The 25,779-nt window shown below is 35.6% G+C and overlaps 1 protein-coding gene across 1 annotated transcript; it reads left to right on the forward strand.

Moving 5' to 3' along the window:
• The first annotated feature begins 1,985 nt into the window (after positions 1–1,985).
• Tmem47 (transmembrane protein 47) lies at positions 1,986–24,446 on the forward strand. Its single transcript, XM_028860228.2, has 3 exons — positions 1,986–2,511; positions 15,180–15,320; positions 21,088–24,446. The coding sequence occupies exons 1-3, from the start codon at positions 2,286–2,288 to the stop codon at positions 21,264–21,266; spliced, it is 546 nt and encodes a 181-aa protein (XP_028716061.1). The 5' UTR covers positions 1,986–2,285; the 3' UTR covers positions 21,267–24,446.
• Positions 24,447–25,779: the final 1,333 nt, after the last annotated feature.

Here is a 25,779-nt window from a genome sequence, read left to right on the forward strand (position 1 = left end):
GTAGTTTTCTACCAAATGAAGCTGCTAAAAATTTAAATAGTATTTTTGGTTTGAAGCCTTTCTGTATTTTAAAGGTGAACACTGAGGATGGTTGACCTACTTTATAAATGATTGGTAGAGGAATTAAAACATTTTAGTAAAATTTGGCTTATTAGAAATAGTTTACTTTTCTACTTTTGGAAATAACAGAAAAAATGCAAATAATGCAAAGAAATAATTCCAGCAAGCATTTGAGAACAATCCAGAAAAATTAAAGTGTGGAGGTTGGAGTATGAGTGGTATAGAATGAATAATAAGCATGATGGATAAGAAAAATAAGATGATAGAATTTAGAAGAAAAAAACAGTGTTTTTTTAAAACTGAGAACATGCTCCAGAAATTTTCTTAATTTTTTTTAATGAAAATTATAAATCTGCAAGTGTAAGTCCAGGTAAAAGGAAGTATCACAAACCTGATCACCAGAGTTCATCCTTCTGATCCTCCTGGTTTGTTCATCAATATTCCATAAAGTTGTGTTTTTACTAAGGGGTAGGGTTCTTAGTCTTCCAATCTGGCACCAACGAAGCCTTTGGAAGATCCAAGTAAAAGAATCCCTTTGAGTGTGCCTTGTTTGTTTGTGATGTATCCTCAAGTAATTAACATGATCAAGGTTGAGGTAGAAAAGATGGCCAGTTCTCCTATTTACAGTTGTAAAAAAAAAAAAAACTTGGCTTTTATTTCACCTAGGATTTCTTTTTAGTCTCAGGTCACCTAATACTACTTTGATTGCTTCTTCTACTCCAGTTATTCTTGTTAAAATGTGCTATGCCTGTCGAATCAGGCAGGTAGAAGAGAAAGACTGTTAAATGCCCCCCCTTACCCATCCCTGCACACAAAGGGCCATTGAGTTGAGGATGGTATTGTGTGAGGGGTGGGGAGCACGTGAGGGGACATTCTTCACGTCATTATCCTCATTTTTTACTTTCACACTAATTTATTGAAAAAGTAAATGATCTGGACACATCTTTAGCCAGATCTAGTCGACAAACTGTTTTTGTTGAAGGCAAGGTGAAGAGAAAAAAAAAAAAAAGTGAAACAGTCTGCCAATCATGCTGAATTCGATGATTACAAAGCCACAAATTCAATTTCAAGGGGTGTGCAGTTCTCACAAATTGGCTAAAAGCATGAAGCCACTCCTTAGGAACCGAGACAATGCTCTTTGAAGAGTCCTTACATCAGTTTCCTGAAAAATCTATGTGGATGCATTAGTTTCCCATTCAGGAATGATACACCACTTTTTCCTATCTCAGGCCCTTATAGTAGAGCTTGCTGAGGAACAAGGAAAGATTAATACCAAAGTAGGCATTCAGATCTAGCCGACCACAGTGCTGAGTAAATTAGAGATTTTAGTCAAAGTACAACGGACAGAACAGCAGAGATGCAAATAGGGCTTGCTTTACATTTTGTGAAATCTCTCATTTCCATTTTATCTCCCACTTGCCCTTCAGAGGGAGAGCAGAGGCTGCAGTCAGCTTGAGGAGAACTGACTTAATAAGGAGCTGCAAGGTGGGGATAGAAGGGTGGCTCCTGGGCTCTTTCTGAAATTTGTAGAGTGTAAAGAATATCCAGTTACTTTTCTCCTCCTTCCATAACATCATTCTGGATGTGAATTGGCTGGGAAGAGGGTATACCGTCGCTGAGTGAGGACCCATTCTTTCTCCAAGGGCCACAGGCTAGGAAGCCTAGGAATCCACATCAGACGCCTTCTAGAAAAAAGGGTCAAACCCTGCTTTTTACGAAAAGAAAAGCCACGTGACTCTGAGACATCCCCAGGGAGGGACCCTGGAGCAAGCATGGTCTGACTGGTAGCAGAGAATTGCTGTTCACAGTGGCCAGCGGGCTAAGGGCGGGAGTCCAGGCGCCAGAAACCAGAGCTTTCCCCAGCCTGGGCGCGGATCCTCCGCCTCTCTTGTAGGGCGCCGCCTCCTGCAGCCTAGGGCGGGGCCGGGGCGGAGCCAGCCTAGCCGCGCCAGGGAGGAGCGGGCGCGGGCGCGGGCACTGGCAGACTGCTCCGCGAGGGTCCACTGTGCATTAGCTATCGTTGCTGGCTGCCAACGACTTTCTTCAGACCAGCCATCCCAGCTAGGCGAGTCCCGTTGGCCTCTAGGCGTGCGGAACAGAGCCGCAAGGGTCGAGTCCCTGCGCGGTGTACCGGCGTTTCTCTGGTCTGGAGTTTCGGCTTCGGGCTCTTAGGACCCTCCTGGCGTCTTCGCCTGCGTCGGGGAGGGCGGCAGCGGCGCCCGGGCATGGCTTCAGCGGGCAGCGGCATGGAAGAGGTGCGCGTGTCGGTGCTGACCCCGCTCAAGCTGGTCGGGCTCGTGTGCATCTTTCTGGCACTGTGTCTGGATCTGGGAGCCGTGCTGAGCCCGGCCTGGGTCACCGCGGACCACCAGTACTACCTGTCCCTATGGGAGTCGTGTCGGAAGCCCGCCAACCTGGACATCTGGCACTGCGAGTCTACACTCGGCAGCGGTGAGGCCCCCGCGCCGCGCCCCTGCCGCCCAGGGCTCCTCTGCTGCCACCGCCTCTCTGATCCACCTCCTTCCTCCTCTCCCTTCTCCCTCCCTCCTCCCTCCCCTCCTCTAATCAGACCCCCAGGCTCCAGGCAGCCCCTGCATGTTCCCCTCTCTTGAAGGAGTCGCTAAGACTCCGGAGACCTCCCACGCCCTCTTCTTTTCTCTTGCCTGTCTCTCCTGCTTTGGAGTAACACGTATGCTATTTTGGGTAATTGTTATCATTGAAGGCGAGAACCATGTGGCTGTGAAAAAGATGCATCGCCTTCCACACCCCCGTTAAAAAGAAGCAGGCAAAACGCCCCAAATTCAAGATGTGTGGGTTCTCCTCTCTGTTCCCCTCCTTTCCCATTACAGTAAGAAAAATTTGCTTAAGTTTTCTTCTCGGCCCACATTTCTCTGTTCTATTTCACTTTATCTGGGTTTTCCCAAATGAATTTTCACTTTTTTAACCCCCCTTTAAATTTGGGGGAAGGATAACGAGAGCCTGGAGAGACTGATGAATTTCCTTTCCTTTTTTGGCGATACCGTTGTTGCTTTTGACTTGCCTTTCTTTCACTCCCGCAGTAAGAAACTCCCCTCTCTTCCTGTCCCTTTCTTCATGAGCTAGTTACTCACAGTTGCTTGGAAAGTTGTGCTTTATTCAGCAAGCGGTGAAAATTGCATGAAGATGGGAGAGGGGTAGAGTAGGCGGTAGCCTTTGTGGCTACTGCTAGCTCCAAAGGAACTTTATGGCTTCATTCACTTCATGACCCTCCAGTTTTTTGTTTTTTGTTCTTGTTTTTGTTTTTTACCCTTCCCAGCATTCCAGTATTCTTAGTAGGATTTTGCCAACTTCCATTTTCTTACTGCAAACTATGCCATCTCAAATTGTGATTCTTCAGCTACTGGTGTATGCAGAGATTAAGGAGTGTGTGTAAAAGGAAGGCTCTGCTGATGGTTTTCTATGCTGGTGTGCACGCTCATGCATGGGCGCGCGCGCGTGCGCGCGCGCGCGCGCACACACACACACACACACACACACACACACACACACACACACTGACCTGAGAAACTCATTAAATTCATTTTTGACAGTTTCATGTCTTCTCTGAGACTATTTATAAAGCGTTACTGGAAACGTTTCAAGTTTCAATGAAGTTGAAATAGCACAAAAACACCCCGACTTTTCTTTGTCTTTCTTTTTTGTTATAAGAAAGATTAGTTCACTTGGTTAAATTCCTTCCAGAAATTTAATTTTGTGTTTACAAAGGCTTTTTCTTTGCTGTTACCTCAGAATTCCTATTGAAGGGTTTCTTTGTTGCTTGATTCATAGTGAAGGGGACTGGCTAGCAGCAGGAGGTCAACACTTAGGTCTTTTAATTCTTTCAGGATTAGTTGTTTACAACTAAAGATAAAATAAATCGGTAAAATGCCTTTCTTTGGTAACCAGGGGATGCAAATAAACTTTGGAAAAAAAATCTTTTCTTTTCCACCTTCAATAGAAATGGAAATTTATGTAGGAATGCCAGCTTCAGCAGGTCTCCTTAGCAACTTGAATCTTTTGCCCCCTTCTCTCTGTCTCCTGAAATAATAGCCCTCTGATTGCACAAAGACTTTTCAGATAGGTTGGAAAAACCAGCTTCAGCTCCCATTTGCTCTTCAGGCTGTTATCCTTTTCTCTTGGCCTGGAATGCGGGGAATGGAGTGAAGGCAGCCCCAGTTTGTTTGCTAATCTTTCCTTAATTGCCTCCATACTCATTGATTTCAGCCACAAAGAAATTTGTAGCTGGACAAAAAAGAAAGGAGAGAGAGAGAGAGAGAGAGAGAGAGAGAGAGAGAGAGAGAGAGAGAGAGAGAGAGAGAGAGAGAGGAGAGAGAGAGAGAAGAGAGAGGAGAGAGGAGAGAGAGAGGATGAAAGGAAGAAAGGAAGAGAAAAAAGAAAGAAGACCTAAGCTGGACAAAGAAATAAGTAGGCATAAGCTTAATGCAAATATGGTGTCCATAGGACTGTGAAAAGGGAAAATCAAAGGCAGGGACACTTTCTGCGCACCCCCACCACACGCGCCTTTTTGCTGTCTTCATGCCCTTCAGTTTGGCTTCCTGAAATTCAATTTAGCTTCATTTTGCTTAAAAAATGTTTTTGTGTCCCCTTAAAGATAACAAGATAGGGTACAAGTACTTATGGTTTTGTTAGAAGTTCTGTAGAACAAATTCGTGACTTATGCTATAGCAGAAAAGTTGTGAAAGAAAGGGGCTAAAATACAGAAAATTGCTGTTCTCACTTAGAAAATGTGCTCTTAAATATGTTATGTGGACTTGTTTAGAGACAAAGAGGGACAGTAGGATCAGCCCAGGAATGCTGTTATTGCCTGTTCCAGAGGCAGGCAGCTTATTCAGTCTGTTTGTTGTGGCGAGTAGCAGAGGGATAGAAGGAAAATGTGTGTCGGAATATTTTAAGAGATCCGCTTCATTCTCTCTGAAACACTTTGGGGAAAACAACAAGGATAGTTTTACTGAAGGTCCTTCCCCAGGATCTTCAGGATTTAATTAAAAATCTTCGTCTTAATTACAATTAAAACTGCCTTGAAGAGGCAAAGTTTTATTTCAAGAAGGAAAATTTCAGGAATGTTTTTCTTCTGAGGACAGCATTTCCTACTTGGGCCCAGTTTCTACTGAAACTTTCCCCTAAGCCATTATTTTAAAATTGCATTTCAGTTTTGTTACCAGATATGCCTTGTTTGCTGTTTATAACCAGTTCTATGGTTTTAAACTAGAACAGAGCCATGCCTCTCATGTCCTGATATATCGAAGGTTGCGTCAGCACTTCTAGTATGAACCAGTAATCTGGTTGTTACTCAGCCAGAATGCTTTTCTCTGGAGTCTGAATTTGAGATGTGAGGGACAACACTAGCATTCATCTTTACTTGTAATAATTTTAGGAAGACAAAGGAGGAAACTGCTAATTGGTTGTCATTGGTAGTGGGTTTGGGAAACTTTGGAATATGCAGTAATCACAAGACAGCAGGCTCTAGAATTCTTTTCTAATGATTTTCCCAGTACTTTTTGGATAGTCTTTTAATAAGTCTGGAGTGTTATCCAAAGCTTTTATAATGTGTTAACCTCTGCTCCCTGTTTAGTTTGGACATTTTCTTCCTAGAATATAGTAGTTAGGGTTTCGCAACCATAGCAATTACAAGACAATAAAGAATACAGGTTCCCTAAACTCCACATTACAAAGCTTTGAAATTGTAGGATGATTTTATGCTTCTGTTCAAAACAATTAATTTGTAGCTACTTCCTATGAAGCAGATGGCTTTTTATTGTCTGATTTTTGACTCAGCAAAAAATGAGAGGACATATACATGGCCCAATAAACATTTTTAACTGACAGTGATTTGGAACTATAACAAGGGTGTGTTTATCCATTTTTCTATCAGCAAAACACTTGATTAAATAGTACCCTTTTCAAGGAATATTAACATCATCGGTGTGCTGCCCTAAGAATAGCTGCATTAGTAACATGAGTCATTGGGAGTTTTGAAATGGCAAGGCACTGTGTGCTAAAACAGGTGAATATTATTTTCAGTTGACAGACAGCTTTTTTAAGAGTGTGTACATTTATCCCTTGTTTTTAAATTTGCTATAAAAATTCCCTTTTAAAACAATTTATTAAAAACTGCATTTGGTGTAGTTTAAGATAAATGGAACTGCCCGAACACCTGCAATTCTTAGGAAATCTAACATACAGTGATTCTGAGTTCAGATCCACGTCAGCTGCGTGTATTTTGAGACTACACCTTAATTTGGAAATGGGATGTCATCAGGAAACCTCCCAATATGATTTGGTATAGGAAGGTTTAGGTGTTCCCAGAGAAGCCTTAACTCTGATAAATGTTTACCAATAACAAGCTGTGTAATCACTACAAGTGTATCCTCTTCCAGCTTCTTCTAAAAGAACATCACCAGGACAAATGCACTAATGGGTGGAAAGGTACCAGTACTAGTTAGCACCCAAACGTTCTTAACTAATAAACCAAAGAAAACCAGGTATGAATTAAATCAAGGTCTGCATGATGATTTTTTCCTTGTAATGTCTTCTTGAATTTCAAATCCTTAAAGAATATTTTAGTTTGTGGTCAAATAGAATTCTTCTGTTCGTAGAAAGATTACAATCCCCAGGAAATCCCTTAGTGGAGTCTTCTTGCAGCAAATGGGTTTGATAGGAGTATGAAAATTGGCATTTAAAACAAAGCCTGGCACTGCAAAACAAGAAAAACACAAGGTAACTAACAAAACAAAAACTTTTCTGAAGCAAAAGATCTCACCTGTTGACAAGAAATTCTCCTCAGGACTTTATTTCTGTTTATTCATAAGACAGCTTAGAGAGAACTAAGACATTGCCAGTATTTCTAGGATCTAATAATGAAAATATTTGTAGATATTTCAAAATAAGTCTCTAAAATAAGCTTTTTAGGAACTATGCTATGTTATAACATAACCTTGTGGTAGGACAAAGAACTATTATGAAGACTACATGAGACCAGCTTCCTTCTGATCTGAACTTGGCCAGTCACCAATCATGCAAGTACATAGAACATACTTAACCTTCTCCGATGGCATGTCATGAAGATTAAATATATGAAACAATTTTTGTCTTTCATATTTTATCTTTAGAAAAGCAAACTCAAAGTAATATTTTTCAGTGGGAGGAATTTTCCTTTTTAAGTAGTAAAAGTTTTTGCATTGGATAATGAGGTAATTTTTTTCATATCAGATTTAAATATTCATATGAGTTACCTAGCATTTATTAAAACTTCTTGTAGGTCATGATCAGAGAACTTTTATCTTAGTAGCTACTTTTTTTCAGGACTGAAAGGCTGGATGCCTCACTTTTTCCCAGTGTCACAATTATGAGCATGCAATGTTATTGAGAACATTATGGACTTTTCTAAGTTTACTAGGCTCTCTGTTTGTGATAGAGATGAACATTTGCTCATTTTACTAATTACAGCAAACAAAGAGCACCAGAAATTCATGCTATGAAACACTGAAGGCCAGGAATGTAGATAGTGCATAATGAGTCTAACTTGTCATCGGTGCGGATATCTGTGGTTGTAGCTGAGTATTACTTTCATGGTCAGGGACTGGAATATTGGGACTGCATGATTCTTTTCTAAATGCATTTACTCAAGAGTTTGACACTTTGGTGGGAATGATTGGAAGACTTGTCTTGGCCGAAACACTGTCTGGAATACTTGTAGGTAGTCTTTTTAGCATGGTGTCTCTAGATAATTAAACTAGTTACCCACAGAGTGAGAATTTGAAGAGAGCTCTCTTCTCTGTGAGCTAGCTAGGAAGTCTTCCAGCTCTCATATTACATTCTATTGGTTACACAGAGTGACATGGCCGGCTCAGATTTAAGAGAAGAGTCAGACTCCACTTTTCAATGAAGCATACCATCTGACACAGTTTGTTGCACATCTATAAAATCTTTTTTTTTTGCCTCTGAAGAACAAAGAGAACCACATATGTAGCTTTTGCACTTGATTTTTCTAATCCATACATAAATAATGCCTACCTAGGATAAATACTGCCCTTCGCCAATACATGGCTTTAATGATTAGTCACTTATAAGAATTTATAATTTGTTCTTTGTGATGAAATGAGCATAAGAACATAATTACAAACATGGGTGGGTAGCTAGATAGGCACATATAGAATTCACGTAACCAAGGTTGAAACTCTTTAGGAATGGCAGTGACAGATAAATCTATCACTCTTTTTAGATTATTAGATCTCTTGAAATTAGAGAAGGGGACTCTTTTGCTCTTAAGCTTATATGGAATTGGGGGAAACTAGTAAATCCTCAATTTTCTATTCTTTTGTAATATTTGCCACACAAACTGTCATTTATAAAATGCATAAATATGCAAGAATAAGAGACATTTACAGTTTCCCAAAGAATCAAGAAAACATTTTAGGGTTTTTTTTTTTCTGGTATTATTAACTGTTGTGAAGTTTAAGGTAATAATTTAAGGAGTTGTTTGAATGTAATGCCACAAGTTTTACATTGTTTAAAGTGTATCTCTTATTAGAAAAAAAATGATGTAGGAAAAATAAATGATGAAATCTCCCAAATTCCATAATTATTTGTTTCAAAACAGGTACTCAACCTGAAATTTAAATTTTTTCGCAACAGGATTTCTTAATGTCACATTTAAGATTTCTAAACCAATATTCACCAAAGCATTGCCATAGTCTATTGTGAATGAAACCTAGGGTCTATTCCTAGCACTACCACGTTACAGATAGATAGAAATGACTTCTCTCCATTTCTTTGAACCTTCTCACAAAGCCCTAGTAAGTTAACTTCATTGATAGTGATTCAATAGCAAGGGGTAGATATGATCTTAATCTAAGCATAGCTGGTAAGTCTGTGAGCTCGATTCTGTACTAGGTGGGGAGAATGAAGTGATGGACGGAATAAATGATATGATTTAAGTTAATGAAATAAGTTTACAGCATGCTGAAAATGAAGCATTGGAGGGGTGAAAGAAAAAGCTGTCTGAGGGATTAGCTCACCTCTGTGATTCATATTTACTTGGAAATTATTTAATGTGGGCGGCTATTTGAAGATTGTCCTTCTATTCTTTGAATGGTATGAGCTGTCCTATACCTATTTTCAAAGCTTAGAGTGACTAGAAGGCCACCCATTCCTACTCCCACTCCCACTTCCGCTTGTGGGTTTTCAGCTTTCTACTTTTCTCAAAGAAACCAGGTTTTTAAATTGCAATCTTGGCTTTTTTAATTTTTAATTTTTTTTAACAATGGAAAAAACAGCTTTCAGTTAATCACACCCAACACATCATTGTACAAATACCCCTAGTAGTTTATTATTGAGAAGTAACAATGCGTGTTAGCTACTAGCATCATCAAATGCCAGTGAAAGTTTCCTCATATAGCACATGAAGATGTAGCAGTCATTTGGCATGATGTTGGCTTTCTGTGTAAGTGCTAAAACATGCTTTAATACCAAGGCTCTTTGCTAAGCACTGTATATAACAGTTTTATTTGAGAGGAAACACCATATGTTACAGTACTCAGCTTTTAAATTACATTTCCACTGAGTTTTCTAATATACAACTATGTGAAACAGCCAAGAGGTTTTTTGTTTAGAAAAAGGTTTATTCTTTTAAAACTACCAAAAAAAATAACCCCCCAAACAAACAAACAAACAAAAAAGAGCCAAGGGTTTGAACAAAATCGTTGTGATTGAACAGTAGTAGTTCACCTGCCACTGAGATTTTTCCCCTTAAATTTATCACCTTGGTGTTTTTAGTTCCTAATGGTAGAAAGGAATTCACAATAATGAGTTAGTTTTCTAAGTTGTTATCAATAATTAAACTGAAATGTTTTGCTATAAATATGTCCTACAATGAAATAAAATTAGTCAGAAGAACTAGTTGCTGTTTGATAAGAATGAGTGAAAGTGCTCAAATTTATTTAGGTAGATCATGGAGAATGTTAGGTAAATTTATGAGGAGTAAGGTAAAAATCACCTTTTTGGGTAAGCTGAGTGACTTTCACTTAAGTTATGGGTTTCATTTTAACTAATATAACTTCTTGAGGCAGATAAAGATGAAAATTGAACTGGCTGACAAACAAATTTGATTGTAATTATACAAGTTTTTAAAAATCCATATTTTAGTTTCTAACAAGAATTATAGAACAGGAAGAATAAAACATTAGTACATTAACACATTATATTAATACATTAATATAAACCATATAATACATTTAGAGAAATACTACTCACCCAAATAGTGGTACTTGAATTTTAAAATAAAAGTACATTTCTTTACTTCTTTTTATGGTGCCTAAGTTCCTGAAAGAAGTAACAATTTTAGGTTCAGAGATTTATGCATAGTAGAACTAATCTCAGCATAGAAACTGTGAATGGGGAGTTAAATTTGTCAGTATTTGATAAGTTAAGGTTTGGAAATAAGTTGAGAAAGAATGCTTTAGACACTGCTGTTTTTAGTTCCCTGACCTTGGCTCAAAGTAGACAATGCATCCTTATTAAGATTTTCCTTTCCTGGAAATCATTAATGAATTTTAAATATGAATTCTCCTGGGAGAAAACAATTCTCCAGCTGGTCAGTTGTAACATAGGCTATAGAATTTTCATAATGTACTGGCAACTTCTGACCAATCTCACGTATTACACTGCTAAAAATATGTCAGCACAGTTCTGTAGAATACTAATGTATTTATAGATAATGGAGACTGATGCTAGCGAGTAAAAATACCTTGAAAGAGGACTCAAATTTAGTTCCTGACCAGCATGTCAATATTGAACATAATCTTATAATAAGGAGTTTCCTGATTTTTATCCTGTTACTGTGGAAGGAAATACTTTGTGCATGTTTTGTTTGTTTACTTTTTACTTTTGTTTCTGTTAGGAAAAGTACACAGTTGTCTTACGCTGTGGCTTCCCTAGATCAGTTCCAAAGCCTCTACTGCATTCCTTTTTCACTTTTGCCCATGTGCTCTTGAGGGAATGTAACATGTACTGTAGACGCCTTATTTCAGTTTAGTTTATAGATCCAAAGTATGTTATCTGCCCATATGAGCCCTCACCAATTTTGTATACTAAGAACATCCAGTATTTTCTCAAGATTGATTACCACCTATTCTCTCAGGTTTTAGGAAAACAAATTCAGATTTGCAATCAGCTGGCCTAATGTTAAACAGAGCACTACAGTGTTTAAATCAGTGCCATAGGCCATTGATGTTCAACATTACTGGTTTTTATGTTCACTGTTCTACTACAGTATCACACCATCCTTTACAGAATTGATTAAAAAGAAAAAAAGAATAATCTCAGATTTTTATAGTGCATCTGACTAGTACCATAAGGCAGTTAAATCAAAGAGCAAAGATTAATATAGAAATTAACTGATAATGAAAACGTAAAACACGAGTTATTTTTTTGGAAAAAAAAAGCCTGAAAATCACAAATGTTATGATATTTTAATTTACTTTATACACATTGAATATGGGGTAGTACATTTTTGCGGCATATGAACATTAACTAAAATACCACTAATGTAGAAATAAGTATTTTGGTCACTTTTTAATGTATTACTCTAAAATTGCCCAGGTGTTTTGTATACATTTGTGCTAAATCCAATTTTTAGATTGGTTGAGAAATAAATGTTATAAACACTAGCCTTTTACTTTAATGACTCAAGTATATATAAATCTTATTTACTTTAAAAAAATTCTCCATTTTATAGTGATGTTTAGTAAAAGAAAAAGGAAATGTTAACTATTTATCCATGACTTAAAGATCACCTTTTAGCCTCGCCCCGAGTCTTAACTTATGGATTCTAGGTAGAGACACTAAGCAGAAGCCCTGTTCTTAGCTCCAAAGGACCAAACAGATCTCTGAAAAGCATACTGAACATCCTTGAATATAGTAGCTCTTCCTAACCACCATTTTAGCTTGTGAATTGAGTATTAACTGGGCAATAATGTAAAGTTGGGGTCCTAGGCAAGCAGCCTGAATGAATTCTTCCAAATGGATGTACTGAAAATAATTTAAAACTTGCCATTCTCTACTGGAAATATAATCTTGATATTCCATTTCAAGCCCTAGGTTCTGGCCAGAAAAGTGACAGTCATGGCCCATTTCTAGTCCCTCTTGGAAAAGAAAACAGTTTTTCTGTTTGAGCTATAACTGGTTGCAAACCAAAGGGAAGGATGGCAATATCACAGCAATGACTGTGGTGACTCTCCTTGTTGACTTTGAGTGTAGAGAGATATTTTTCATTAGCTATAAAGCCGGCACTAAAAATATAGGGCACTTAGTAGAAAACCCAGAACTGCTTCTATTCATCTGCTTTTAATGTATTTCCTAGCCTGTAAGATGTTCCTTTCTTAGTTCCTAGTTCCTTTTAATAACTTATTTTCCTGTGTCTACTACTGCATTTTTTATTTTCTATATGAAAGGAAATATTGTTTGAGAAATTCAACTTTATGTGAAATTAGGATTTGTTTTGTTTTTCCTTGCAAATTTGGATGAGTATTACTTGAGATTACAGATTTTTCCCATTGATATTATTATGTGATTTCGGTTGTTTGATTAGCCTTTGCTAGAAAAAAAATGTTTAACATTTGAAAATGAAATAGACCATAGTCTAGGACATGGTAAACACTAGCCTACCCCCTCCTTTTTTTGCTTTATTGTTTTTACTTTGTGTGTGTGTGTGTGTGTGAGCCCATACACATTTTTGTAGTCAGTGTGCTTGTGTAGTCAATTGTCTTTTTCCACCAGATGTGTTCCAGGCATTGAACTCAGTTTCTCAGGCCTGGTAGTATGTGCCTTTACTTACCGAGCCGTCTGGCTGTCCCACCAAAACCGTTTTGGTAATTTATTATTATTAGCATGTGTTCGTTTACTTGTTGTCTGTGGTGGCATTAGCACTATGTCACAGTTAAGAGGGTATGAATCTGAAAATACTGATTTGGCTTTTTCTTCAGAAAATGTGTTGAATTTTTTTCGTAGTCCTTCTTTAAAAAATGCAACTAAATGTATGACTTGGGTATTTGAGGCTATTCAAGGTAGGCAATACTGGGCAAGATCACTTCTTGCCTTATTTTGAGTTTAAAGTGAAAACTGCCGTTTTATGCTTATTTTGGTTGCATGGAACAGCTGATCAGGAAAATCAATCTATTGTAAGTTTGTATTGATATTTTTTATGGAGGTGGCTCTTTAGTTGTACCTTTATTCAAAGAAAGCTAAGGCTTCTTTTAAAGTGATAATCATTTTGTAAAAGTAGTAATTCAACTAAAATTATCCACAGTGTAGCTGCTTAAATGCCAGGTGTTTCACTGATCTGTGGATTCATAGATGGATTTTACTCTTTTCTTTGTTCCCTATTAATAGCTTTGGTGTAATTATACTGATTTTTTTTAATTGGGATGTTTCAACTTATGAGTTTCTAATGTCAAATAATATATTCCGCATAAACTTTTTCAAAGTAATTTAGAGGTTTCCAAGTACAAGCATTATTTTGTCTTTTTTAATTCAAAGCTACATGCTGTTTGGGAATAAAAATACCATAATATGGCTATCCTTTTAACTTCTAGTTGAAAGCCAGATAACACTTTTTCTTTGAAGTTATATGGCTTTGTTACAAATAGATGCATTAAAAATACTCTGAACTTTCTTGTGATTCATGTTTGTATTTTCAGATGTGTGGACCTGTTTTATGTATTTGTTTCCTGATTGCTGTGCAGGTTCAAGTTGAAAGCCAGTCAAACACCCAGAATTTATTTGGAGGCAAGAATGTCGAAAAGAGTGTTCAAGTATAAATACAAAAAGAACATCTTAAGGTTTCTCTGCTAACCCTTTCTTATACTTCAGCACTCAAGAAGCTTTTTGGAAGGATAATTTCAGAGGGAATCATCAAAGTGTCATGGATTATGAGCTTTGAGTAGAATGCATTGCAGTTTAACAATAGATTAAAATGTATTTGCATTTCTTGTGCATGCATTAAACTGAGGAGCAGAAGAGGCTTCCTGGGAATTTCTTTCAAATTACCACCACTGAAGTGTGCCAATTGCTATAGTATCCCTTATGTGATGCTTCCTGATCTATATGTACTTTATAATAAATTCCTCTTTCTTTTTCTTAACTGTAAAATCGAACATCTTTCTTTCATACCATTGCTACATCCTTATAAGAAATGATAAATTGTCATCAATGAGAGTTAATGTTTACTGAATTAGAGGCATGCCAAATGGTCATTGTAGATTTACTTGTTCTTGATTGAAGAAGGTGGCTGAGCAATCATTTAGGGTCTAGTCTGACTCCTTGAAATTCTTTACTTCAGAAACCATTTTGGTGACGGTGACTCAAGTAGTCAGAAATGAAATAAATAAACCATTAACAAACCTTTCTGATAAGAATTAACCAGGGAGTTGTTTTGGCAGTGAAGGAAGGCAAACTAAAACTTAGAGCTTTTATGAGGCTGAGGAAAGTTTTCCAAGAAGGAAAGGAATTTAAAAAGTGTGTTTTATTGTCACATATAATAATGAGATGATCTTTACTGCCTTAAAAGAAAGATACAAAATAATTCATATCATTTATCAACAGACCAAACTAAGTTGATCATGACCCTGGATCTTATCTTTGGAGTAGGATAATTATTGACTGGGAAAGGGAACAAAGGGGATTTTCTTGCTGATGACAATATCTAAAATCTATATCTGAATTATGGCTATATATTTATCCATAATATTTTTAACTTTATAGTTCAATAAAAATTTAAATGTTAATATTAAAAGTAAGTAGGACATAGAAAGGGGTGCTTGATTTAACATTAGTAGAGCCCATATAAGAAGTGTGGCAAACCTCTGTCCTAAAAACTCTGCTGAGCTTAGCACAGGAACCATTTCTGAATAAGGACATTAATATTAATTTTTGTAGCAAAACATTTCAAACCCCAAAAGATGCATAACATGCAGTTGAAACACTTCCATTGAGCTGCATCAAAGTGAAGGGTGCTGAACAGGCTTCTGCTGATTTTTTGCAGCCTTATTGCTTAAAAGCCATGCTTTTTCTTTTTCACTTTCCAGATTGGCAGATTGCTACTCTGGCTTTACTCCTGGGCGGTGCTGCCATCATTCTCATTGCGTTCCTGGTGGGTTTGATTTCAATCTGCGTGGGATCTCGAAGGCGCTTCTACAGACCTGTTGCTGTCATGCTTTTTGCAGCAGGTAAATGTATTCATAGCATTCAAACCAGCATTAAAGATTCATGAACCTTTATACCATTCTTCCTTCTCATGCATCAGTATGTGTTTGCTACTTACATAAAAATTGAGAGGCATTTGTTATATTTTTAAGGTAAATTGGCTGAAGGATTATCATATTACCGGTTTTCACCATGTTAAGCATTTCACAGAACAGTGGCAACTTCTAAACTTCTTGCTAAAGCATGAATAAATAAAACTTCTTGGGCTGGAAATATAGATCACACTCCTAGAATGCTTGCCTAGCATGACTTGAGGCTCTAGGGACTAGAGTTTAGGTTCAATTCATGGCACTGCAAAAATAAAAACCCCAAATGCAAAACACCTTCTCTACAGGGATGTTGGCCTATTGCCTTAAAAAATTGTAGCAAATCTGGTATTTTGTCATTTTGGTTTTGTTTTTATTTTAAGCATCCATTGTCCCCTACCCTGACTCCTAGCTTCCTTTGTGATCTTAGGACAGTAGCAGTATCTTAAAAAAAAAAAAAAAAAAAAAAAAAAAAAACTGACAGGAAACAAGAAAAGGGAATTTTCAAAAAGTGTACTCCAAAGGCATACATGTTTTGGAAAATATGGAAAAATTATAACAGTTAATGTGAACCATCAAAGAAGTTAATTGTATGAGGGCAGTTGGATGTCTATTAATATGACAACTGTTATTCTGTGAAGCACATTTTAAATCGAAATATCAGAGTAAACAAAAGACCAACAGCTGTGTTTAAAAAAAAGTGTGTGTGTGTGGGGGGGGCGTGGCACTCATGAACTTGTAGACTATTACAAGCCCAGTTCATTACATGATGTGAGTTTTGATTTTCAGTTATAAGAATATCCTTGAATATATTATTCATTTTGACTCTTAACCGAAATATTCTTGTGGTATCTTCAATTTTCCTTGTCAGTCATATCTGATTTGAAGTCTGCAAAATAAGCCCCTGTGACTGTCAATAATGAAGATACTGACAGAACCATCTAGGCTGTTAGATGGAGTTTTAAAAGCTATTTAAAATCGGAATAGATCAAATTTCTCAGGATTTAAAGGGTAGTGTGAGCTAAAACTACAAAACCCAAAGTGTTCTACTGCCCCCTGCTGCTTGTGCTCATTTTTTTTTTTTTTTTTTTTTTTGGTTTTTCGAGACAGGGTTTCTCTGTGTAGTTTTGGTGCCTTTCCTGGGTCTCGCTCTGTAGACCACGCTGGCCTCGAACTCACAGAGATCCGCCTGGCTCTGCCTTCCGAGTGCTGGGATTAAAGGCATGCACCACCACTGCCTGGCTGCTTGTGTTCATCTTATAACAAAGATCAAAATGTAGGCATGAAGTACGAGCCAGGCAGTGGTGGTGCAGGCCTTTTATCTTAGCACTAAGGAGATAGAGACAAGTGGATCTCTTTGAGTTTGAGGCCAGACTGCTCTACAGAGCGAGTTCCAGGACAGCCTGATCTACACAGAGAAACCTTGTCTCAAAAAACCAGAAATCAAACCAAACCAAACAAACAAACAAAACAAAAAAACAAAGAAAAGAAAATTCAAAGGGCTGAACAGAAATCTAGAAATATGTCTAATTTACTTATTTAAATGATCTAATCAAGATCAAGTAATTACTGGCATAGCTGGGACTAGAAGATGATGAATCTTAAACAGGTGGTTCATTCACTACTGAATTCCTCATGCATCGATTCAACTATTTCTGGGATGTCTGTTATGATCTAAATATTATTTTAAGACAGCTCTAAAATTGGTCAAAGTATCACCACAAAACTTTTTAGCAGACTACAAAGTATGACTTGAGAATATATTTTGAAATGTTTATAATATCACAGTATTATTACATTATTGCTGCCATTTGTAATGAGAGCCTAAATTGGGAATGATACAGTACCAAATAAAAAACACCCTTGATATTCATCACTGTTTGCTAGCTTATTTCTTGTTTCATTGGTTTACCATTGGGTCTTTTTCTTTTTTAGAATGAAAAAATGTAGATGCTTTAATTGAAGTATGAGTTTGTTTTTGAAGCTAGGACTTAAGAACATAACAATGAGATAATAAGTTGAATTATTTTTGATAAACTGTACCTCATGGGTATGAGAGGCTTTAAAACTGGAATTGTTACAAGCCATTTTTGAAATAATAGACATTTCTTATTGTAGGATGGCATACAGATATACTCATTTTTTTTTAATATTCCATGTTATTGTGAACACCTAGTTGATATTCCATTTAGCCTTTGACTCATTGTATCATGGCAAGTGAAAACTCTGTAAAGAAGTCCATTGCTGGCACCATCTAGACATTTGTAGAAAACTAACTAGGAGTTTCCATTTTTCTGCTTAAAAATATTTTTCCAAGTATATAAACATTGATGAAAATAAATACTGATTATAAAAAAAACATATATATATATATATATATATATATATATATATATATATATATATATTGGTTATATGTTTGCCCAGAATAAACTTTTTGATTTAGCTTTAGGTATCACATATTAGTGAATGAAAAAATGATGAATGGAAACTCTGTAGCAAGATACATATAGTGTTACAGCATGCATTGAGGCCTAGAGTGAGCATTATACTGATTGCTATAATTTAAAATGTACATGCCCTCAGATTTAATTATACTCATTGATTACTGATACTCATTGATTACTGAAACTTATTTTGAAATAACCATTAGCTTAATGTTGGCTTTTCATATAAACAAGATTAAACATATTGTTTATATGTAAAATACCATGGAAAGAAATTAAATCATTACATTTGGTTGATTTTTGGAAAGTGTGTTCATTGTTTATAGTAACCAATTATTAATCTGGATTTATGATTAAAAAACTTAGAAAGTCTACAGAATTGAAATTAATGTATTGTAATTTATTTCCATGATTTTATAAATGCATATCTGTAACTGGTAGCATTTCCTTTACATTTGTATTGACATTTGTGAAAATAGTAATAATTTCTCTTAACAAAATGTTTTCCTCTCCAAATATCAATAAGCCTTGTGCCACCAAGTAGTGTCTGTGTTCATTCATATAGATAATGAGATATATTGAAAGAAACATTTCTTTTGCAGAGATGGAAAGTACCTGTATTCAAAACAGACATACCACTTCCACTTAGAAAACATTCTACACAGTTCTATGCCTGGAAACCATGAATACTCACGAAATCACCTTTCAATGACTGATAAAAGATGCCCAATTACCCAACTACTATATTGGAGAGCCAGGATTTCAATTCAGGGCATCAATCTGACATAAAAGACATATATTCCTAAATCATCTTATAGGTTACCTATCACATCCAAAATAGCAGGGCAGAAACTACCTTGGTTTTGAATTTACTTATCAACTTTATTGCAGGTGGGTCTATCCTATAAATGCAGTTTCAGGAATAATACTTAAAGGAAGTCAGAAGCTTGAAATGTCATAAAGACGACAAACTGACTTGTACTACATGGCTGACATGAATGCTTTGACAAACACCTGTTTAAAACTGGAAGCCAGATATTATGTTTCATGTCCATAATACCAGCACTTAGGAGGCAGAGGTATCAGGATCATAAGTTTAAGATCTTTTTCTGCTGAGGCAGGAGGATTGATGGAACTTCAAGACCAATTTGGCCTATATAGGGACCTTATCTCAAATCTAAGCAAGAAGATAAAACAAAAAATAAAATATGCACAGAAATTAGTAGTTTTAAGTTCCTCTTGTATTTCTAGCCATACAATTTCATTTTCATAATTTTCATTGCATCTTTTTTAAAAAAGGAAGTAAATTCCAGATTGTCTTCAAATTCTGAAATGCTTCACAACTTTTCCAGTCCTATATCTGATGGAGGGCACAGAATACCACATTTTCATTATATTTATATTATATTTCATTGATTGGTAGTAAGATATAAATATAGCATGATGCTATACTACACGCCCTTGCAGAAATTTCTGTAAAGCAAGGAGGCATTTTGCTTTTACTATATTATTGTAATAAATGAAAAAAAAAAAACATTTATTTGCCATTGTAGGTTTATATTTGTTCTCAGTTTTTCTATTGCATGCAACTTTCTCTGTGGTTCCAGAAAGAATGACACAATTCAGGGGGCTATATCATTTTAGGGTAATTTTTCATCATGCCACTGGACCCTCAATGGAGTTGTGTATTCACTTGCCTTGTAGCAGGAAATTATGTCATTATATTATACCATGGTGATTCAGATTTTGCTAAATGAAACACATTGAAATGAACCTTTAAAGTAGCCTAAGTTAACACCTTACCCTAGAGACTGGATGGTTACATTTTTAATTAATTCAAGTTGGTTGTTATTTCTCTGCTCAAATTTCTATAACAACTGCCTGTCACTTAGAATGGAAATCGAAACCTCAACTGTGATCTTCAGGTTAAGACCTAATGAGGAACTGATGCCTGATGGTTTTGTATTGAGTTTTGTTTGGTTTATTTGGTTTGGGTTTTACCCTCTTTGCTTTCTGAACCAGGACAACAGCATTGTCATCTTCCTTGCTCCAGAGGCACATTTCTCATCAGGAATTTAACACTTGCTTCCTTTGGCATTTTTCTTCTTGCTATGTTGACCTGAACCTCCATTCAGGAATCACCTTTCTTGAGTGTTACAGCTGCCAAAGTAGGCAAATGTAGCAAATTTAGCCCCATACATTCTAATTAAATTAATTTAAATAAAATATAAATTATATAATAGTTGATCCAATAGGAAATTATGAACTTTAAATGGGTGACTTCATCTCCTGTGTAATCCAGTGTAGTAACTTTCATGTAAAAGTACCCAAGGATATATACCACTGTAATTTTAGATAGTTAAAATAAGCCTTCCCCTTCCTTCCCTTCCCTTCATTTGTTTTATTTTATTAAACATGACTCATCACATTTCCTCTTCATTCCTGAGTTAAAACCAAGAGCTAACTAGGAACTAATATCTACATTTTGTCTCTGCTATAGTAGTCTTCTTAGCCTAGGTCTTTCTGGATCATTATTCCTCTTTCCTTCATTGACTTAATTCTTTTTGAAAGCCAGTGAAAAATATATATATGCAAATATGGGCAAGATCTAATAGAAAAGGTATAATTAGTTACAGCTTTCTGATAAAGATGACTTTTGAGTCTCTTTTAAAGATGAGAGGTGTAGACTGAGTGAGAGGGAAAAGGTGAAAATATTTTCTAATTAGAGTAATAGAAGCAAAAGCATCACAATAAAACTTCCTGAAATATTGGGGTGAATCAGATGGTTGTGAACAAAGGTACAGTTTCAAATACAGGTTGCCCAGAATATTCACTAAAACTGCTGAATTCTTCAGTTCCTTAAGTATAGAAAAAAACAGTGAAGGTTTAAGTCTACATTGATGTCACTGTTGTTTGCTCCTTATAGATTTTGTATGAAACAGTTTAGTATAAACAGTGCTGCTACTTGTCAATAGTAATAATTTTACATGTGTTTGCAAAGCAAGAATCACTATTTTGTATATTACTGAATTGCCATATTTTACTAATTTCATTAATTGCTAATAGCAATTGTCAGAGTAGATAAGCAAAAAAAGTTGTTAATATTTAAAGGATAACGTTTAGAATTAGCCATGCTTTAATTTTTTGGCTTTTATATTTATTTTATTAAAAATTAACTCATGAATTTACATTTATATGTATGCTATTTTATTTGAGGTAAATAACATAATTTTGTTTGTTTGTTTGTTTTTTTTCAGTTGTTCTGCAGGTCTGCAGCCTGGTCCTTTACCCAATCAAGTTCATTGAAACTGTGAGCTTGAAAATTTACCACGAGTTCAATTGGGGTTATGGCCTGGCTTGGGGTGCAACTATATTTTCATTTGGGGGTGCCATCCTTTATTGCCTGAACCCTAAGAACTATGAAGACTACTACTAAAACCAAGTGTCAAAACACACACACACACACACACACACACACACACACCAAAAAAAAAAAAAAAAGAGAGAGAGAGAGAGAGAAAGCAACCATCCAACAAAAAAGATTAATGCCTATTTTCTAAAACAGTTGTGGAACATCAAGCAGTTTGCTCAGTTGATTTAATATCCTTTGCCTTTTGGCTGTCAACATCATAACCAGCTTTTATATCCATTTTAGGGAGCTGCACAAATTAAGAAAGCTGATTAGATGTAGGCACATGCTGCAAAGTACCAATATGCTCATGCCATTTTTCTTGACAAGTGAAGGGTCTGTATGACAGCAACCATTGTGAGAAGCTAGTTGGAGTGAAAATTGCCAGAATCTCATATTGCCTGCAGGGGAGCAGCTGGCATAAGCAACATTTAAAAGTTCCTTAGCTCTGAAAAAAGTTCTACTGTTGGAGCCCCTATCACCTGTTTATAACACAGTGACTACATTGGTTATTGGTTGCTTGCTTGAGTGAGCTTTTGAAAGCAAAACTGCCTTTTGGGCACCAAATGATAATCGTAGATATAACTGGTTAATTCTACCTTAAAGGATGTTCTTGTTAATGGCAAGTTATAGTTTTCCAATAAGGAAGTCAAAGTTTGGAGACATGTGTTTTTCATTATGCGGTTAAGAAATTGTGCCTCAGCCTCCTCTAGAATGGGGCAAAATGAGAGTATCTACTTTCCCCCGAGGCAATCAGAAAGAAATGTAGCTGAGTTGCTTTTGTTCCCTTTAAATCATTTATGAAAATTTGCAGCAAACAGTTGTGCATATGTAACAAGCTTATTTTTCTAGACCATGAGCCATTAGTATAAATGACAATAAGTTGTTCATTAATCCTCCACATACATGTACCTATCATGCATATATTCAATACTTGCTCTAGTGAAGTAATTTGAACACTAACCTTGTGTGCATTAAGAGGCTTAGATCGGTATTCAGAGTTAATTACCATTCAAAAGTTCATATACCTTAAAGCTTTTGCTCTATGTTCTCTACTTAATCACTGGATGATGTTAATAGAATTGCCTAAGAAGAAAAATTGAAATGCTGTTAATCTGAAATTTAATGATTCTTTTATAAGCACTGTAGTTCAAAAGAAAGTAGGAATTAGGATGATCACTTTGTGTAAAATTGATTGAAATACAAGGCTGCTATTTTTGCAAGTATTTTAACTGTCTTCGTTTTAAAAGAAAGCAATAGTGATAGATTTATATAAATGTCTAAATGTCTCACTGGACAAGTAGAATTTATTTGGTTGTCACCTGGTCCTCTGATGTTAACTGATGGGCTAACTGATTTGTGCACACAAGTATGATGAATTTATGTTAGGGAAATCATTCACTGACTGTTCCGAGGGAAGAAAATATCAACAATAGGAGAAAAGTTAGCAATTAATCTCCTACTGCAAACTTGTGTTCATTTTGTTTATTATACAAATCTGGATAGTTTAAGTATAAACCTATTTTTATATAAAATATACAATTCTGATATGAAAGTAGTAAATGATTATTTTTGTTAACAAAGACACTAAAACGAGTATGCTCTCGTGTGACCCTCTTGAAGAAAGAAACATTGGGGAAAAAACTTTAAAATGTACCTATTTGCTAATATATTATATAATGCAATAAGAACAGGACCATGTCAATGGTATTTAATAATTTGCTTAGCCTCCCAGAGCAAACTTCTGCTTTCAGCTTAAGAATGGTTGCCAAAACAATAGCCTTTCCCTGCCCCCCAAAGGATTTTATTCAAATGCCAAAACCAATTGTGAATTTTCTGTGGAATCACAAAGTAAATATGAATACCTGACTCATTTTTATTTAGTAGTGATAAACAAAAGTTATGAAATTCGTCTAAGAGATCAAACCTTATTGTATTTGTATCAAGAATCATAAATAACTGATTTGAAATTTTTCAGAAAGGTATTCCTATTATAGGATATTTTGAAATAGCTTTCTTAACATAAAATCTGGGGCAGACTTCCTTATAAACTTCATTGCATATTGTCAGAACAGTATGAAGAATGTGATATTTGGATAGGGATTTCTGCTACTGACCATGGACTTTTGTGAGATGATCTCTTTATTCTTAAATAATGGAAGATCAGTACTGTGGTGCTGGCATCAATGAGGCTTGTTGGAGGATACAGTGTGCAATTGGACCAGTATCATATCTAGAGTATTATTGAGGTGGCATTCTCTATCCATGTGACAAGCCAAAAGGTGACAGATTACATACAGATTGAAGCACACATATTTATAGTCTACTGAAAAGTAGATTCCTTCTGTAATTTTAACAAGCCCTACACCATATTTTTACCATCACTAATATTTGGAACTTTTACATTGCTAACAAAACTTAGCAGAAAATTGTTTTTCGTCCAAAGCAGTATTGTGTCTGTCAGAATAAACATAAGTGACAATTTCAGCTATACTAGCATCATGTCTTTGTAGCTTTAGGTTTGTTTGGTAATTTCTTAAGCAGAATTGTTAATCATGAACCCATGGTTTATCTTAGAGAGATAATATACACGGAGAGAGATTTCATAAAAGTACTCAGCAGGGCTAGTTACTCAGATTTCTTGCACAAGTATTTAGCTTTTTGTAAGGTCAACATGTAAATTTTAAAGACAAATATAGAGAGACTTATGTGTTTGAAATATAAATGATATATATGGATTAGCATGTACCTGTATATTATTAAACATGCAGTGAACTGACTGGTAAGTGATTGTCTAATTGTATGGCTAGCAATGTAATTTATTCAGACTGTATTTTTGTACAGAGCAGCGCACACTAACCTATGCCTCTGTGTCCTCCTTAATGCCTAAAACTGTGCCTAGAAATTTCATCTGTCTTAAAGAAAATAAAAAATAAAATGTACTCCATACCGTTTTATGCTATTAGTTTCTCTCCTACTGTTCTGTATTTATTATTTTTTAATATCTGACATGTATACTACATAATTATGAATTTATAGCATCCTGGTTCTTTTTTGTTTCTTAACAGTCAGCTGGTGAAACCTTTTTTTCACTCCAGTGATTCTTGTGTGTGCAGTCCCATGATCAGTTCTTCATTTCATGATTTTTGTAGTTGATCTGAAGTTATCTATGTGAAGAAATAAAAATAAAAGTGATTTCACTGACAATGCTCTCATTTGATGTCTTCTCTTCTTTATAAGCCCTTTAGACAAAATTTCTAAATTGCGTATCTTTGGTTCATATATAGAAAACCCAGCATAATGCAACACATTTATAGTTTTTTTAAAGTCATTAGTGTCTATTTGTTGTACAAAGCAAATGATAGCACAGAGACATTTTGTGCAACATCACTTGGACTGTATTTTCACATTTCTTTCTCCTATCATAGGTCCAACTCCATCTTCCCAAATGGTAATGTTTTAAAATTTCATGGATGTGTATGTGTGTGTGTGCGCGCACACACACACAACACATATATATATGTATATACATATATATATATATATATATATATATACACATATATATGTATATATATGTTTTCTTTTTCAGTATGCTATATGGATATGTATATGTGTGTATTTTTGATGTGCTATGGTTGAGTCTTGGGACCCCTATACAAGCTAGACAAGCATGTTACCACGAAGTTACACCCTCAGCCCCAAAAATACAGTTTAATTTTTTTTTTTACATATATTCTCATCTATGATCCTTCCTGTGTTCTGCAAGTGAGCCAAATGGAAAATCAGTGATAACATCAAGGAATATTGTCTTCTTGTTTTGAAGCTGTTTGCATTAAAATGTACAGAAAAGGTATGATGTTTTTGTGTAGATTTCAGTATTTGCAGATTGTGTTAAAGCATGTTTTTGAATGCCTCTTTTAAAAGAGGGACTCTATATTCAGTGTGGATCTGTAAGTAGACTTCCAATTATCTTTATGAAAAAATAAAATCAAAATAAGAATCCACCACTAACCTTTTGTGTGTGTATATATATATATATATATATATATATATATATATATATATATATATATTATGCTTAGAAACCAATTTCAATTAGACATTCAATAAAATTCAGTTGTATGTTTACCAGAAAATTTGCCTGAAGATATAAGTAAACCATTCAATTGAGCAAACTTTCTTCAAAACGCTGGTTTTAATATAAATGTATTTGTCACAAAGACTATTTTTTTTAATTTCATGAATCTTCAAATTTGAGTCATTTACATTTTTCCTGCTAAGAGCACTAATGTAATGTGTAATGTCACAAACTGAAATACACATATTTAATAAATTCAATTTCTCAGTTTTTCTGTTTGAATGGTTTTCCTTTTCAGTGACCCAGTGTCACTCATTTACTCTATTACGTTCTCAATATAAATGCCTACCTATTTCATGGAAAATTCTCATGAGAAATTCACCTTTGTAAACATGTCTTGCCTGGTAATTATGCATGACCTAGTTTCTCTGAATTTGCAGACATGGAAACATAGCTTCA

Source organism: Peromyscus leucopus, chromosome X (assembly GCF_004664715.2).
Source record: "Peromyscus leucopus breed LL Stock chromosome X, UCI_PerLeu_2.1, whole genome shotgun sequence".
Taxonomy (NCBI): Eukaryota; Metazoa; Chordata; class Mammalia; order Rodentia; family Cricetidae; genus Peromyscus; species Peromyscus leucopus.